The 18,582-nt window shown below is 39.3% G+C and overlaps 1 protein-coding gene across 1 annotated transcript in view; it reads left to right on the forward strand.

Annotated features, from left to right (window-relative positions):
* cep192 (centrosomal protein 192) overlaps positions 1-18,582 on the forward strand; it is a 63,827-nt gene that overhangs the window by 19,926 nt on the left and 25,319 nt on the right. Inside the window, 18 exon segments of the mRNA XM_042331768.1 lie at positions 489-641; positions 824-888; positions 2,399-2,608; positions 3,169-3,304; positions 3,852-3,994; positions 4,105-5,350; positions 5,769-5,868; positions 6,617-6,761; positions 8,485-8,849; positions 8,852-9,396; positions 10,094-10,242; positions 11,246-11,476; positions 12,810-12,932; positions 13,801-13,938; positions 15,317-15,380; positions 15,941-16,080; positions 17,033-17,125; positions 18,442-18,557. Coding sequence (XP_042187702.1) covers positions 489-641; positions 824-888; positions 2,399-2,608; positions 3,169-3,304; positions 3,852-3,994; positions 4,105-5,350; positions 5,769-5,868; positions 6,617-6,761; positions 8,485-8,849; positions 8,852-9,396; positions 10,094-10,242; positions 11,246-11,476; positions 12,810-12,932; positions 13,801-13,938; positions 15,317-15,380; positions 15,941-16,080; positions 17,033-17,125; positions 18,442-18,557 — 4,162 coding nt within the window.

Below are 18,582 nucleotides of genomic sequence, written 5' to 3' on the forward strand. Positions count from 1 at the left end.
TGTAATGTTCTGTGTAAAAAGAAAAGCTGATCAGGATAAAGAGTTCTGGGTGGAAATGGAGGTCCTTTCAGTTTTTAGCATGGGCCCATAATGGTCCTATACATATAACAAGGCAGCATAAAATCTAGCAATTTTTAAAAAATCTTTGACATAATAATAATAATAGCGTACAAAGTACACACTGATTCTTAATAACTAGTCTAATGAAGTGATTGCTGGCAGATATGACAGTGGTAAATATAGTACCGAAAAATGACTTTAAAAGTTAAGAGACTTTCTAATGGAAACCAATTCAATAATGAGTATTTTGTGCTTTATCAATAATTTGAGTATGTGAATTAGATGTTTGTATAGTGTCTGGAAGGCAAACTGTAAGTATTTGTGGGATCTTGGGTTGAGTTGGATGCTTAAAGTAGAATTTCTTTGTTTTACATGACTAGAAGAATGTTAATATTTGCTTGAAAGTATTATACATTTTCCTTCCCCAGAAGAGAGTTGTCCTGATGTGGTTTACCAAAACGAAGAAGGGAGTTGGGTAACAGACCTGGCTTACTACTATTCCCTGGATAAAGAACAGGAGCAATTTAATCTGCCTTCTGATGTAGCCCAACAGATTCCAGAAGAGGAGTTTATAGCTGGCAGTAAGTAAAGATTCTACCTGATGTAGAGGATTACTGTGAATCTGCAGAATCTTAGATTCTGTATTCTAGAGAGACGTTTACAAATACTTTGCTGATTAAATGTATAATAAAAGATTGGTTCAAAGTTAAAAGCACCATAATTGGTCACCTGCCCTTAATTATTTTAATATTTTTTAATGCAGATCAAGCAGTTGCATTGCTTAAAGAAGATCAGGAAATATTTGAGCAGGAACACAAGTTTATTCAGGTTTGAGAGGTTTTATGAGCTGTTTATATGGACAAGCATGCTTTGCCACGTACTTATTCGTTTTGATTCTTTTAGCTTAACCTTTGACGCTAAATGTTTCAAACTATGTAAGTACAACATGAACCCTGTATTCTAATTAGTGGAGTTATTTCTGTCCAACTCTGCTGGTGGCTGCGTTGGAGTGAAAAAGATGTTAGTTTGTGAACAGGTACTGAAGTGTTCTCAAACTTGCGAGAAGAGTTTTGAAGTGTTCTGATTTAGTTCACAAAACTTATTTTTCGGAATGTTAGTGACATAATTGACAGATTCATATTTGCTTTTTTTATTTAAAATGTTATACACTGTTAATATTCACCCATATTATTCAATTACATTGTTAATTACTGAATGAGCTGAGATCTGTAGTCCTTTAGCTATAGAAGTGTACCTCTATCTGATGAACAAAGATTATGCTTGTGTGTTTGATTTTTGAATTGGCTTCCTCTAGCCATATTATTTGTGATGCTACAATGTGCTGACTGGTTTGTCACATTGAAGTTTGGTCATCAGCCACAGCATCTAAATGAGTCTATTATTGGCAATGTGATCAGTAGCAGAAGGCAGATATGTTTGGCCATTAGCTACTATTATTATTTAGTCTCTTATTGGTAGTGTGATCAGTAGCAAGAAAGTTGGCAGTTTCAGCACCGACTATCAACCATTACTGCACATCCCTTTTAAAATAATTGCACAAACAGATTTTTTTATTTAACTGATGCACAAAAATGGTCTGCAGTTTTTAATTGTTTTTGTCCACGTGGTTAGTTTGTTTGCATAATCTCCATACACTACATAATGAACTGAATGGGTGTAGGCTTTTCTTTGTCCATAGAAACTCAATTTTAGTGTCAAAACCACTTAATTTGCTATAAATATTGTAATTTTCTCCAATGCTCAATACACTGTAGCCCCACAACAAGGGGAGAGCTTGATTTGAAGGAACAAAATTAATGTAATTGTCTGTCTGTGCAACAAATATGCTACCTGTGTATTGGTTAGAGCACTCGTCTCGCAAATGAGTGGACGTGCGTTTGATTCCCAGGCAGGGAGAAACCTTAGGCAAGTTTCCTTATTCCACACATCTCTTGTTTACCGAGCAGTAAGTAGGAACCCAGTTGTTAGTCAATTGGCGGATCGCTTTCCCGGGTAATAATTCATTCAAAACAAATAGTAATAATTTCGTAACTCGATCCACAACTGTTTGTGGGACACTGCTGTGTGCAATTGGCTACGGCATTTCGCCCAGAAAATATACAGTCAATTCACTTTATAATATATTCTGTGAATCGCTTTGAGTTGTCTCAATGACGTGATAAGGCACGATATTAAATGTAAGGATCATAAAATTATTATTATGCTCCCAAACCAACTGGGCTCTACAATAGTCAGCCAAGTAGTCTACATACCTTGTTCTTTGTTTACTTGTTAAGGGACATTTATAATTGCTCTGACTTTTGCTAAATCGCTACAGGAAGATAAGATGGACGTGGATGCTGATTTTCATGGAGATAATTCATGGCAGCTTCCATCCAATAAGTGCTCAATATTGAGAGCATCGCAAACAGCATCAGGCTGTATGCAAGGTAATGAGAGTTACTTGCGTCTGTCCCTGGGAGAATTTTTTGGTCAAAGATCAGAAGCTCTTGGATGCCTTGGTGAAGAATGCAGTGGAATAAAACGGGTTAGTTCCAAACTGGAATAAACATTCATAAAAGACTAATAATCTAATAATTTATCAAATGTAATGAGTTCAATACTTGCATGCTGCATCTGTATTAATTAAAACCTGGAGTAATAATCCTAAAATATATTTGTGCATTCATTACATTATTTGTAATCCTAAGAATAAATTGTAACTAGAAATGTAATCCGGTTGGCAGAGCAGTCAAATTGCAGCTATTTAAGACTTTGGACGGGAGTCCTGTAGGGTAGTGGTTAGCATGCTTTCCCCTCAAGCCAGAGGACCTGGGTGAGAGGACCCTGGTTAGATTACCGCGTTGGGCGAAATCTTAGGCAAGTTTCCTTACTCCAAACATCCTGGTTTACCAAGCAGTAAGTAGGAACCTGTTTGTTAATCAATTGGATCGCTTTCTGCGCTTCGAGACATCTCAATGACATAAGGCGCTGTATCAATTGCAAGGATTATTATTAATATCCAGTTTTCAGAGCAGTTAAGTTGCAGCTTTTTAAGACCTTGGAGATGCACGTTATTGATTTATTACCAATTCTCAAATTTGCCAGCCTTCATTTGGATATGCCATAACATCGCCAGAGAAGCGAACTCCTGTTGCTTTGATTCTTCCTGGAAGCATGTCACGTACCCTTACTGACCAGGATGAAATGGACTTGCTTTGTGGAGATGAAAACCTGTCTTCAGGTATTGTGAATTTCAGCCTAGTTAATAAATATTCCACAGGGATTATGCATTAATCAATTAGTTTATTAGATGGGCGTCAGTCCTTTCTAGTTACAGAGCTTAAAGTACCCTGCACAATTGTTAAATTTGTGTAATTTCATTAAAAATATATATATTTGAATGTGCGGAGAACAATGTATTTTGCTGTGGTAATTTTGTTTCAGTTGGCATCTCATAATGGCCAAAATATGGTTTGAATTCAGTGTTTTTAAAACGTACAGTTTTAATATCGGAAATGTATATTTTCCTTGGAAGGCATTCTAATAATTGCAGTAACGCTTTATCGTGTCGTCGTAACATCTCAAAGTGCTTCACAGGATATACTGTAAACAATAACAAGATTACAACAACAAGATTACATTTGTATAGCGCCTTTCACGTCGGGAGGACGTCCCAAGGCACTGGACAGTGTAAAGTGTATTTTGTGTGTGAAGCATAGCATCCAATTGCACACAACATCGTCCTACAACAGTCGTGGATTGAATGACCAATTTTGTTTTACATACAGATGACTTAGAGTGTACATATCAAGAAACTCCTACAGAAGCATCTCCTACATTTGTGATTGATGAAGAAATTGAAAGTGGAAAACTGGGAACTAGCATGGTCCAAAGTTCAAATGGACATGGGCATGATTTTGATGACAGAAAGGTCAGTGCATCAAATGTTCCATCATTTTAGAATTATGTGCATCTTACATATTATTCTGCTGTAAACTATTCTTACTCTATAACCAGATTCATAAAATGTTTTCTTAATAGAACTTGGAGCTTCAAAGTTCAATCACATCGTCTAGCAGTGTCCCAAATACTACAGAGAACTCTATACCCGATGGCTCCGATTCAGTTTTAAGTATAAGTACCATCGCTTCAGCCATTGCAGATGCCTCAGTCAGTGCAGATCCTGCTCAGTTGGCTGCTATGATTTTGGAGCTCTCTCATAAAAATAGGAGAAAATTTGGGGCTGCTCCAGTCAGCAAGAAATCAAGCCTACATCCAAAGGACCAGCAAAGCAACATAAACAGTGAATCGACTACAGTTTTGGACAAAAATCTTCAAAAGTCTGGAGTCAGCATTCTTGAGAACAGGACTTTGAAATCGGATATTAAGTTGTGCAGATGGGTTCCTGCTTGCAGTTCTGAGCTTGCAGATGATTCAGAATCTAAAAATCAACACTGTACATCAAATTCAATTTCAGGAGAATCTGTCTTAAGTAACAGTAGTAGGCTGGAAACCAAGCAAAATATACCTGTGTTAACTTCAAAAGCAGATTTGAGGCAATCTGGTTCAGCTGACATAAGAGGTGTGGCTCAATCAATTGAAATGGGTCAATCAGCTCAGCTAGCCAAGGACAAGATGAGTTTGCACAATCAGAATAGCTGTGCAAGTGAAACTGTTGTGGATGTGACTAGCAAATTTTATCCTTGCCCCAAATCAGCTATCAGTAATGATTCCAATGCAAAGAGAGCAGTTGATGAACGGAGTCCAGATAAAACCCATAGAAAGCCGAACTTGTATAGTGTTACCACCAAACTCGAGAAAGAAGAAAAGTCTATTTTAACTCTGCCTACTACACACGTAACCCATCTGCTTGGAAATGAAGTGCTTTCAGATGAGGCTGAACCTAAAATACAAACTGAACATAGAAAAATACGAAACTCTAGTGAGGGCAAATCTTGGTCACCCCCAGAAACATCACATGGTTTCACATTGCTTGATAAAAGAAAGTCCAGAGATGAACAGAAAAGCACCAGGGGCTTTGCTGTTTCTTCTGGACAGTTCACTGTTAACAATACAGCATCTAGAACATCAGATTTCAATTCTCCAAACGTTCATAATGTACCACCAGAACCAAGAACAATACCACCAACAAATAAGAGTGCATGTAAAAATGGCAAAGAAATGTGTTTGACTCCAGAATCACCTTGTTTACGATTACACCGTCAAGATGGAATCAGCTTTGAGAAGGCAGATAGTGTTGCAGCTGCATCAACAAGTGATGAAATGTGTAAGTATTGGCTACATCACAAGAGATTAGTTGAGCTTATTGTTTTGAAATTGTGCCGAGGCTGGTGGAATTTATTTTGTCGCATTTTTAAAAACCTTCATACCGTTGAAATAATCACATTAATGAAATGATTCCATTATTGTCAAAGCAAGCAAATGTACGTAAATGGTCATGTTTAGCCAATGGTAAAACTGCAGAAAATCCATAAATTGTAGATTGTCAAGTGTGTTCTGCATTTAGTTGCTCTTGAGATATCCATACTTTGACTCACCATTTGATACTCTGTAGTGCTAGTCACTGGAGTTATAACAGCACCGCCTTTATTGTGTTTAATGAATAGTCTGCTCTTTTAACCAATTAACTATCTAGTTTTTGTTGATTATGGTTATAATTAATTCAAATTTATTTCACCTCGAAGACAATCAAACAAAAGATGAACAGCTAAATTTCCGACCATCAACCTCTCCACTGACTCATTCTTCACCAAGCCGAGGAACAACCAAAAAGATTCTCGCCAGGTACAGAGATTGTTTTGTTAGGGGCTTTACAGTAAACTCCTGATAACTCACCACTCCATGGGAAAAGGGCTCAGTGACAAGTTATCCAGAGTGGCGAGTTAGGCACATGAAAGCAGGATGACTTAAGTGTAAGTGACAAGTTATGCCAGGGTTGAATTATCAGGAGTTCCCTTAATACAGTTACTTCCCAAGTACTTAACTCGTTTTAAACATTGCCATTGATTCTACAGCTTTCTGGGATAGTGCGTTCCATGGTCTTGCAGCCTTTCTGTGAAGATTACTGATATAAGGCTTAAGCCCTTTTAAATTGTCTTATGATTTTTAAATGAGTATTATTGGCAAACCTTGTATAAAAGACTAGTTTGACTACATCTTGAGTAGGGCCATTGACCAGATATGGTTCTAAGATTTTTTTTGGTCCAAACTCGGACACAATGTTTAAATTTTAGATTCCATCTGCTTTGAGATTCAGGTGTTGCTATTTCAAACCTGTGTGATTTTGCTCCCCCCCCATGTTATTTTCCTACTCTGAATGCAAATTACATTGTCTGCTCATCTCATTTGTGAGACGTCGCTATTGCAAATTGACTGCTACATTGGCATATGTAACATCATTCAGCTCATTTACATTTTGTAAAGGGCTTCAAGACATTTGTACCTCCCAATTATAGGTGCTATTATAAATGCAAGTCATTACATTTCAACACGGATAACTGCTGCTACCTTAATATTCTGCTTTCATTTTCAGTATTGATTCTCCAAATGCCAGTTTAACTCATCTGCAAGCAGTCAACAAATCATCTCTGACTGGTAGTCTAAATCTTAGCAGACTGAGTTATATCTCTGCTGTGGATGGGACCCTTCAGAATAACACAGCTGTTGGCAGCCTTAAGGTAGGTGAAATGATACTGGTTTCTTAGCTGAAACAGCAAATATTAGAAATTTAACTTTTTTATTGGAAGTTGTCTTCAGAATGCAAAAAGTTGATCAGAGGGGTCTTTATTGGTGTTCCTTTGGCTATGGGGTGCTTGTTGGCATGTGCACCTGTTTGATTGGGGAAGGGAGTTGAGCCACAGCTGGGAATGTACTTTGCTGCCAAAAGTAGGCCTTGTCTGCAGTAGGCTGAGTGGAGATCGAATCTGGGCGTCCTGCCCTCCGGCCCTCCTGAACCCAATCACCAGCTTGGATGCGGATCCCTGACTGTCGATAAGTAGTTAAATCTAAACCATTCCTGCTTCTGTGCTTGAATCAGCTTCTTGTTGCATTTCATAGTCACTCACTGTTGAGTGACTATGAAAGATTCTATAAGCTTATCTATATACCCTTTAAATCATGAATCGTTCAGCAAAAATTTCCTTTACACTAGTGTTAACAATCCCAGCTTCTATAGCTTCTCTTCAACACTAAGATGCCTATTCTAATTTCAAATTCAGTTGATCTTTGTTGTACTCTCTCAAATACCTGAATATTTGCTCAATACAATCCAGCACTCAAGAATTGTCCACAATGCTGCAGGTGGAACCATTCAATTGCTCCATTAAATTCAGCATTACATCCTGTGATTCATACTTTTGTTTTCCTCCAGCTATGCCCCCAAGATTTTTTTGTTACTACTGCTTAAGGTTTTAGTGGTTTGTCTACCAGCCCTAAATCACCCATTTTAGGCCATTGGATAATTTTATCTAAGTTTCTCACTCCTTTGTCTACATTTATGGAATCCTGTAGTGCATTGGTGAGAGCATTTGCCTCACAAGCGAGAGTACCTGGGTTCAAATCCCGGACAGGGTGAAACCTTAGGCAAGTTTCCTTACTCCACACGCCTCTGTTTACTTAGCAGTAAGTAGGAACCCGGTTGTTAGTCGATTGGCGGGTGGCTTTTCCGGGAGCTATAATCCCTTCATAAATATATACAAATAATAATTTGGTCACTCAATCCACAAATGTTTGTGGAACACTGCTGTCTGCAATTTGCTGCTGCCTTTCACCCACAAAATATACAGTCAATTCACTTTACAGTGTATTCTGTGAAGTGCTTTGAGACATCTCAAAGATGTGATAAGATGGTATACCAAATGCAAGGATTACAATTAAATGACAATATTACATTTGCCCCTTGGCCGTCCAACTATCTATTATGCACAGCATCCTCTATATTTGGTCAACATGTTCCTATCATTTTCAGCTTCCCACAGCTTTGTATCCTCATCAAACGTAGATAGCTTTCTTTTTTGCTCATTTGCAAATCATTTATGTATAATGTAATTCCATCAATCCTAGCACAGATCACTAACATGCCCTGCTAGTTATTTCCTATCGTGCTGATGTTAGCACCATACAGAAATTCTCAATCGTTTCCTTTGATTCTGTTGAATTCCAATCCATTCCTTTTTTCTCTCTTCTCTCCCACCCACCCCCCATGAAGGATTAGTTCAATGGGCAATGAAACAAATTTTTATAGAATTTTCACTTTGAAGGTGAAACTAATTTGACTTTTCTTGTCCTGTACTTTCTTATGTAACATGTTGACATTTGCCTAGGTTTATTTCAATATATTGCCAAATATTAACATTTCAAGGTATGGTATATGGTTTACTGAGACAAATTTTCCTTCCACAGAATGACAGCACCATTGAGTTGAGTACCACAATTATTCAATCAAGTCCCACTCCAACACCAGACCAAACAATGGTTAACTCGAGCACAAGTGAATTGGTTCCAGGATCACTGGAAGAATGTAAAGAAGCTGCTCATGTTCAGAGCTGCCAATCAACATGGTCAGGTGGTGTTGAACTGCAAAGCCATGAGTCCAAAGGTCTGGAGGATAAACGTGAAGATAGTTCACATAATTCTAACCAGGCATTTTCTTCACTGTCTGACAAAGCTAAAACAGCTCCATTCAATGTCGGGCAACAAGATGCTGTTCATGCTGTTACATCGAGCATCCAACTGCATTACAAGAATCCTCTGAACCCAAAATGGGTCCCAGCAGTGCACCTTGTCTGGATTATATGAACAGAATGCACAATATGAATTCCTTAAATGTGGTCTCTACTGCAAGCCATGGATTGAGTGGTTTTCCATTAGCAAATAGCGATGGTAAATATTTACCCATTTCATGCTTTAAACCTCATGCAGCTCGTTTGGATGTACCCTCAGTGCCAACATTACTTACTGGACAATCACTCTTAACAACTCCCCTGGCCCAGCAGTATCTGGGAACTCTGACCTCCACCACTAATTGTCTAAATATACCTTTGACTTCATGCTACATGGGAAATTCTTTGGCATCTAATGTGTACAGTCTTACAGCCGGTTTGCCTGGTCCTAATGTGTTAATGAGCAATATTCAAGGATTTGGGTCTCGTGTTGATCCTAAGCTAGGGGCAGGAGCAATCGATCCAGCTCAGTTGTATAGTGTACAGTCAGCACCGTTGGACCAAAATTTCAAAGCTTCATCTTTCAACTGCCAACTTCCTAGAACGGGCATTTGTGATCAGTGGTCAGGCGGATCTCAACTAGGAGGAATTGGTAAGATTTTTTTTTAAAAATTGTATTTTAATTTGTTGCTAAATTGAAATTTTTTGGTCTATTGTGCATCTATACGATTGAAACTGGGCTATTCTACTGGAATTTCCTGTTTTCTCAGCTAAGCAGTCCAGCCCACTTGCAGGTTGCTCCACATTGTGACTGATGTTAATTTACTGTAATATTTCTCACTTAAGATGATCCAAAGGGAGGTTGAATCATCAGGGTTAGTGCTCAAACAATATTTAGATCTACCTTACACCAGATTAATCCATGGCATTTTTGGACAAAAAAAAGGGAAGATGAAAAATAGAGCAAAACTGATCATGAATCTTTATGGTTCACCAACCTTATTTGTTTTTTAAAAAAACTTGGGTTGAACAGATGTTGAGAATTTAGCAGGGTTTCTTGATCCAAATTATTAATTTCACTCTTAAAGCCAGCCATTGGTTCAGATTATGTTGCGGGTTTACTGGTAGATTCTCTGGTCAGGAATATTAATTTTTCCCTGAATATTTGGGATTGTTAATTGTAGATTTTCTTTCATATTTGCATTTCTAAAAATGTACAGTATATAATTTGGGACATGACATGTGCATGCAACTGCCAGGATGATGGAAGGCGAAATGATAGACCTCAGTCTTTTTTCATTCAGCAGTGATGATGTTCTAAAATATTCTAATTTTTTTTTATAAAAAAGGTCACGTGATAGTTCCTGAAGAGCTAAGATTTCCAAATTCGTGCTGTGTTGGAATAGCAACACAAACCTCGCTCAGTGTTTTCAACCCAACTGATCGTTGGATGCAGATCTCAATCGGAATTACTAGTGTTGCTCTGAATGGAGCAAAGGTTTGTACTGTATTTACTACTTAATTATTTTGTATATATTTGGAATTCGTTCAAGGTTCATACAGCCTTATAATTATAATCTGGAGCATCTTGACCAGTTTTTAGGAATGAGCATTTTATCTCTTGACCAACCTCCTATTTTTCAATCTTAAAATGATCAAATATAGTAGTGGATACCTAACAGGGAAATTTAAGTAAAGAAAACTATGTTAGAATTTAAGAAGTTAGAGATAAAAAGGCAAGGCATTTTGCTTTTAAAAGACTTCCAGACGACTGGTATATTATACACTGGAGCGTACAACAAGCTAAGTCTGACAAATAGAGGCATACAGGCTGGAATGGAGGTATGGCCTCGATTGCATAGCTTGAGTGGATGAAGCCATGGAACATTTGAAGAGCAAGACAAATATTTTGAACTCTATCTTCTAGGAGCTCAAGGAATTGGTTGAGGATTAGGCAATGAGTATGTGGCGTCTAATTTGATAGGGAACTCTGGCTGCAGAGTTCTGGATCAATTGAAATTTTTGCAGAATATGGGTATTTCTGCTTCTCTTAAACGTGTGCTTTCAGTATCAATAGCGTATAATAATAATAATAATCCTTGCATTTGATATAGCGCTTTTCACGTCGGGCGGACGTCCCAAAGCGCTTCACAGAATATACTGTAAAGTGAATTGACTGTATATTTGTGGACGAACGCAGCAGCCAATTGCGCACAGCAATGTCCCACAAACAGTCATGGATTGAAAATGACCAATTTTTATTATTGTTTTTGTTTTTTGGAGGGATTATTATTAGGCTCTGTGTGGAGTAAGGAAACTTGCCCAAGGTGTCGCCCTGCCTGGAATTGAACTCAGGTCTCTCGCTTGCAAAGCGAGTGCTCTAACCACTGAGCTACAGGACTCCAAAGCTTCACCTTCGTGCTGAGTTCTATTGTAAGATAATTTGTACCTTTATAACGTGTGATCAAAGACAACTAATTTAAACTGTTTTATCTTTTAAGGTGGACACATTTGCACATCAGTGTTGGATATTCAAAAATAAAACTATCATTGGTCCCCACGCGACTGAAGATTTAAAATTGCTATTCCTTCCACGTCAATCAGGAATTTTCCAGTGTGTACTAAGTATTTCCTCATGGCCAGTCTCGGCAGATGCAAGTACAATAGCCAGAGCAGAAGCATTGGCTCAGAGGGTGATTGTGACAGCTGTGGCAGAAGATCCATCAATTGAGGTGATGATCCTTTTTTACATTTAAATTTACCCCAGTAATACAGGTTGGTATGTCGGTTTGGACAAGATTGCATAGGCTGGGTGGAATGAAACCATGTAACTCACTCCCAAGATAGAATGTTTATCCACAGGATGTTGGAATTGAGTCTACCTCCTGCGGTAGTCTCTGTAATCCAGGGGACTTAGGGGGAGGAGTTAGCAGTGGGATGGAGTTGAGGGAGATGAAGTCGTCGAGTTCTGTAACTCAGTGGTTAGAACACTCACCTCGCAAGTGAGAGATCTGGGTTCAGTTCCCAGCAGGTTGAAATGTTTGGTAAGTTTCCTTACTCCAAACGCCTCTGTTTGCCCAACAGTAAGTAGGAGCCCGGTTGTTAGTCAATTGGCAGATCACTTTTCCAGGGGTAATAACTCCTTAAAAAAAACTACTAATAATAAATCGGCCACGACTGTTTATGGGCCTCTGCTTTGCACAATTGGCTGCCACGTTTTGCCTACAAAATATACAGTCAATTCACTTTACAGTATATTCTGTGAAGCGCTTTGAGACGTCTCGAAGACATAAGGCGCTAGATCAAATGCAAGGATTACTATTTTTAAATCATGTACCGAGTTGGCTTTATTGGTGATGGTGATGTCTCAGGGTGAGGCTTCAATTATTCACCAGGTCAAGGAGATGACCATGGATGTGGGTGGTGGAGTTAACAAAAGTGTGTAGACTAAGGAAACTTGACTAAGGCTTTGCCCTGCCTGGGAATCAAAATAGGTCCCTTTTGCTTGCGAGGCGAGTGCTCTGACCATACTCGCAAGAGTAGGCAAGGTACAAGGAAGCAGATATCGCAGAGGAAAGTGCATGGGGTTTAGAGGGATGATGAGGAGAATATTTAGGGAGAGATTGGAAGGATGGAAAAGGATGAGGAGTTCAAAGGAGTGGAAGGTTCCAGAGAAGTAAGGTGATAGTTCGAGTGGAGACCTGGAGATGAGCCACTCCACCACCATGACAGTTGGGTCATGGGATATGATTGATGTGTATCTAGTGGGGTGGCCTCAGTGAGGGGGAAGGTTTCGCTGAGTGTGATCCAGGTTTCGGTGAGAGCAAGGATGTCAGTGTTTTCGTTGACGAGATCATGGATAGTGAGAGCTTTGTTGGAGAGGGAGCAAATATTTTGCAAAGAGATGTAGAGAGAACAGACAGCAGAGGAGTTTATGAGAATGGTGGAGATGTGGACAAGAGAGGTTTGTTCCCGGGGGGGTGGGAATGGTGGGCTTTGCAGTGGGAATGAGGGATGGGGCAGTCAACAACTTGTTAGTGTTTCAACTTGCCTATCCATTTTCAGGTAGAGTCTGGAAAAGGATGCTTGGATTTTGGTGACGTGATATCTGGTGGTGCCAAAGCACTCCCTCTGCAGCTGACCAATAGAACACGTGCAACTGTTCCAATCCGGCTTAACATCAATGCAGTAAGTGTGGATTTAACACAACTTAAGGCAAGATTGTCCAAATTGGTTAAATTGCCTCACTCTCCTGTCTGAAAACATTGTTTTAATACTAATGGGTTTTCTCTGCTTTCAATGACCTTCCCCTTACACCACAAATGTAGGACTACCTTATGAGGTTGGAAGGCAGTCCAAGGGAATCAAATGGTCACTTGTGAAAGTCCTTTAGATTTCAGTTTGTGGGTTGCACACATTTCTGTCCTTTGTCTTTCATCTTCTATTTTAATTTTGCTGACATTTTAGGCTCAAATATGAGTTCAGGTGTTTGAAAAATTGAAGCCAAAGTCCGGCAACCATTCTTACACTGATATCAAAACCCAGGTCACATTATCAAAATGCATTTTCACACAAGTCTTGAAGTATTTTCAGTCTTCTGTAGTGGACAAGGCAGCATCATTCTTTACTTTCAGCAGGAAAAGCTAGTGAACAAGTTACATTTGTGTAGCATCTTTCACGTCGGGAAAACTTCCCAAGGTGCTGGACAGTCAGGGATTTGGACCTGAGCAGGAGTTTGGAATCAGGAGGGGTGGGGGGTAACCGAAGGTGTGATCGAAGATGAAAGTCCTGAAACGGTCCTAGAAGTAGGCAAGAGAGGGAGCAAGGCGAAGGCACTGTGGGATGGAGTTTCAAAGTGTGAGAGGGAGGCTGAAGGTCCGACCGCTGGGTGGGGTGGGCCCGGTGGGAAACCAGGAGCAGCCCCAAGCCAGATGAGCGGACACGTCTATATGGAACCTATATCTATAGTGAACTTGCAATTTGATGCTTTTTAGTAATCTTGTACTATTTTTTCACTGAAAGTAGTAATCCTGTTTTTTATTTTTGTGTTGTGCAGAATGCTGCTGTCTGGCAACGTTTTACATTTTCAAAATCTGACATATTGACAGAAAATCCTCTTTCGGGTGGAAGAATTGTTCCATCGGCTAGCCCATCGTTTATGAATCATGTAATGCATGCCAGCTATGATGGAGAGGTAACAGTTCCATGTTTAATGTGTTTTGTGGTATTGGAGCTCCAGCATGCTGCTAAAGCCTGGCTCATTGGTAGGATTCTTGTCTTTGCTTCAGAAGTTTGAATTCAAGCCCCAGTTTGGGACTTTGAGCTCACAATCTAGGCTGATAATCCAGTGCAGTAGTAAGAGAGAGCTGCATTGCCAGAGATGCTATCCTTTGGATGAGAAGTTGCACCAAAGTCCTGTCTTGAGTGTTTTAGGTGGATGTTAAAGATCCCATGACAGTTTTTCTAAAGAAGGGAATTTCGCACAGTGTCCTAGGCAACAATTCTCCACCCCTATCCTTGCATTTGATATAGTGCCTTAGCTTTATCACGTCTTCTGGACACCTTAAAGTGTTTCGCGAAATATTCAGTAAAGTGACTATGTTTTTGTGGGTGAAACGCAGCAGCTAAATGCGCACAGCAGTGTCCTACAAACAGTCATGGGTAAATGACCTATTTTATTTATATTTTTGAAGGGATTATTACCCCTGGAAAAGCAATCTGCCAATCAACGAGCAACTGGGTTCCTACTTACTGCTAGGTAAACAGGCATGTGGAGTAAGGAAATGTGCCCAATGTTTTGCCTTGCTGGGAACTGAACCCAGGTCTCGCTTGCAAGGCGAGTGCTCTAATCACTAAGCTACAGGACTCCAATCATTACATGAGGCGTCTTAGCTATGACCTTAGTTGCTAGAAAAAGCATGCAAAACTAAATAGCCACTTTCATCAGATGGCTTATCTTCTGTTTTATAAATCTTAAAGGAGGTGCAGAAGAGATTTTCTCAGATGATACTTGGGATGAATTGTTTGGTCTGTGAGCGAGGACTGCAGGAGCTGGGATGCTGAGCTTTGTTTCCACTGCAACAAAGAAGGCTGATGGACTCAGAGAGGTCTTTAAAATTATGAAGGGTTTTGATGGTCATGAGGAAGAAATTATTTCCACTAACTAGAGGATTTAGGCGAGCGAATAGGGAGGTTAGGAGAATTTTTTTCATGCATAATAGTTAGGAAATGAAATGCCCTGCTAGGAGCAATGGTTGAGGCAGAATCCATATTTGTCTTCAAGGGAGAACTAGATAAATACCTTAGAGTCAGCTACATGGGTATAGAGAAAGGGCAGGTAAATGGGACTAAAAAGGAAGCCGTTACAGACACGGTGGGCTGAATGGCTGCCTTCTGTGCTGAAATTTTTTCCTGGATTCTGAACTCTGGATGTCTGTTGAATCCCTCAATTTGATTGTTTTATTATCTACTCCAGAGTATCTTTTTGCTACAAAAATTTTGAAAAAAATATCTTATTCTGTGTAGCTTCTGTCTAAATTCCTACAAGTTTACTAACTGTTTCTCATTTTCAGGATCCAGAAACTTTCATGGTATGGATTCATTTTCATGCACCACAAAAACTTATCACGAGTACAGGTAATTGAGTTTTTTTTCATTTGAAAACATTGTGTGTCTCATTTTTTTCTATTCCTTTTCATGACAAACTGAGTACGTTTTTGCGGGTTCTATCAATTGCCCCAAACCCTTTGGTACTCTCTGCCTCAATCCCTTGCCTTGCCCTCTCTTCACCTGTTTTCGTCCCGTCTATGGTTACCTCCCCCTTCTCCCTGGCTCTATATTTATTGCTCAGACGTGACCGGGCATTATATAAATGGTGGTTGGGTGTAGTGGGGTGATGGTTGGTGATTGCACGAGACACAAGAGGGTAAACAAAGTAGCCATTAATGTGTATATAGTTCAGTAGCACATTTGATCATTTTGAAAAGCTATTTTAGGCATTTAGCTAAATGAACCTTCCAACAAATGTAATATTTGTCTTACTGTAATTGAGCAAAATTATCATTCAACAATGTTTTTCATACAGACTGGGCATTACTTTTCACCATTTTGCATTAATACAAGAATCTACAAATGTTTAATTTCTGGTTATTTACAGAAACTGTATAATGGATTAAATGCTGTAATCTTTGATGTAGATCCTTTAGGTCCAGCGGATGTCTATTTGGCAAGAATTGATGTAGAAGTTGATAGTCCTGGTCCCACCAGTGTCATTAGCAGCATATCGCTCTATGCTAGAGTTGGTATTGTCAGAATACATGCTCCTAAAGACCTCCAGGTAAATTTTCTAATTTCCTATTTCAATTAATATGCGGCTCAGAAATATAAATATCATACTTGAATAATGTTTTAAAATCCTCTGTTCATTACCACGATCGATTGGCTTGTTGGTAACGCTGAAGTTCATCAGTCTTATAAACATTTTGCACTTCAGAGGACAAATGAAGTTGTTATCCCACAAAATGTGATTTTAACCTTATTATCAAGTCCTTCTCTAGTCGTTTTAATGTGTTATTACAATTGAAGTAATAAACCTTTTATTTTTGTCCAATGAGTAACCCAGACAACAACTACTATCTCTTGTGTAGCTCCTTTCATATTAGGACACCGTGAAAAAGTGTTTTACAAGGACTCGTCAGGAGCAATAGCTGCAGGGGGTGGGATGGTGTCCAAAAGTGCAGTCGTAAGAGTGGGATTCAGAAATCGTACCTTCGTGTGGGATTTGAAAGCAGAGAAAGGAGTAAGGTGGGGGGATTTTGGGAGAGGAAAGGACAAAATGACTGAAGGCTTGCCTACTGAAGGTGGGATGGAGCACGATAAGAGTGAAGCAGGCCAGTTAGCAGAGTAGAGGGTGGGAATTGTGGTCACAGGAGATCAGAGGTTGGGTGGTGCAAGAACATTGGAGGCATTTGAAGGGGAGGGACTTTAAAGTTGTTCTTGGGGATAGGAAGTCAGCATCCCAGTGGCACTGTTGTATGAAACATGTGGACATTTTTCCTGATGTAAAATGCAAACTTTTTGAATACCTGTTACTCTGTGAATCTCCTATTGGCTTGTCAAACACAGGACAGCATTTCAAAACTGCATCTAATAATTGATGCCTTTTGTTAAGTGTTGGGTATATTATGTATACTATACATGCATTTCTATTGTGTTGTTTATACAACTGTAATACTGTATTAAAATGCATATCCAGTAAGTTTTTTTTTCCCCCCACTTGCCTTTTTTAGACTCTCCCAATGCTTGCCAAAATTGGCACAACAGTGAAACAAATTCTACCACTAAAAAATGCAGGAAATATTGTTGCAGAGCTGAAGATTCAGGTGGGTTTACGGATGAGCATATTTAACCTAAGCTTACTTGATTACTTGCTGAGTAATTGGTTAGATCACTCACCTCGCAAACGAGAGGACCTGGGTTTGATTCTCAGGCATTTGATATAGCGCCTTATATCTTCAAGACGTCTCAGAGTGCTTCACAGAATATATTGTAAAGTGAATTGACTATTCTGTGGGCAAAGCACGGCAGTGAATTGCGCACAGCAGTGTTGAATAACATATTTTATCTGGGAGATTGTTGGCAAGAACATTGGGAGAAACATCCTTCTCAAACTAGCTGTGAGATAATTAACATCCAACAAGACCGTTGTTTATATTGTCATCCAAAAGATGGCATCTCTGACAACCCAGCATTAATATTGATAATAATACTTACATTTGATATACAGTGCCTTGTCAAGTTGTTCAGATGTCTCCAAGCGCTTCAGCAATGCATATAAGTTCAAAGTGGGGTTTGAGCCCATAACCTCCTGAGGCGAGAGTGCTACCAATTTGCCAAGGTTTGACGACTTGTGTTGCGCAGTGATTACTTTTCATCACTATGTGTTGAAGTGATTTGACATTGAAAGACTGAACTTTCACAGATATGCATCTTCCCAGTAATAATAATAATAATAATAATAATAATCCTTGCATTTGATATAGCGCTTTTCACGTCGGAAGGACGTCCCAAAGCGCTTCACAGAACATACTGTAAAGTGAATTGACTGTAAATTTGTGGGCGAACGCGGCAGCCAATTGCGCACAGCAATGTCCCACAAGCAGTCGTAGATTGAAAATGCCAATTTTATTATTGTTTTTGGTTTTGGAGGGATTATTATTAGGCTCTGTGTCGAGTAAGGAAACTTGCCCAAGGTTTCGCCCTCTGCCTGGAATTGAACTCAGGTCTCTCGCTTACAAAGCGAGTGCTCTAACCACTGAGCTACAGGACTCCAGGTCTTCAAGGTCTGCTTCAAGACTTCCCTCTTTTGACTGTGCACTTGGTCATCTTTCTCCCTGCCCATCCCCTCAGCTCAGCTCAAGTGCAAACCCTGAACTGTCCAGCATCTAGTCCGTCCATCAGCTGAAAGGGGCTATATAGATTTGTAAATTTATCTAACAATTTATGCACAATGTAAATTTGTATTGCGGTGCCAGTTAAAGACCCTGAGATGAACACTTACCAAGAGTTGGCTCAAATAAGTTAAACAACTCTTTAAAGAAAACCACTAATGTTACCCCAACATTCATACACAAGGTTGTCCATTGGTAAGTTTAGCGATATGAACGTTTGTTACTAAATCTTCTCTAATTTATGTTAGACCGACGAGTCGAGCTGTTTTGCAGTAAAGCCAGAAAGTGTGTCCATTCAGCCTGGAAAAGATGTTAAAGTTACCATTTCATTTACTCCAAGGGACACCAAAAGTGAGATACAAAGGTAAAGCATTCAATCTAAATCGTAA

The sequence above is a fragment of the Callorhinchus milii genome, unplaced genomic scaffold (assembly GCF_018977255.1).
Source record: "Callorhinchus milii isolate IMCB2004 unplaced genomic scaffold, IMCB_Cmil_1.0 Scaffold2, whole genome shotgun sequence".
NCBI classification, from domain to species: Eukaryota; Metazoa; Chordata; class Chondrichthyes; order Chimaeriformes; family Callorhinchidae; genus Callorhinchus; species Callorhinchus milii.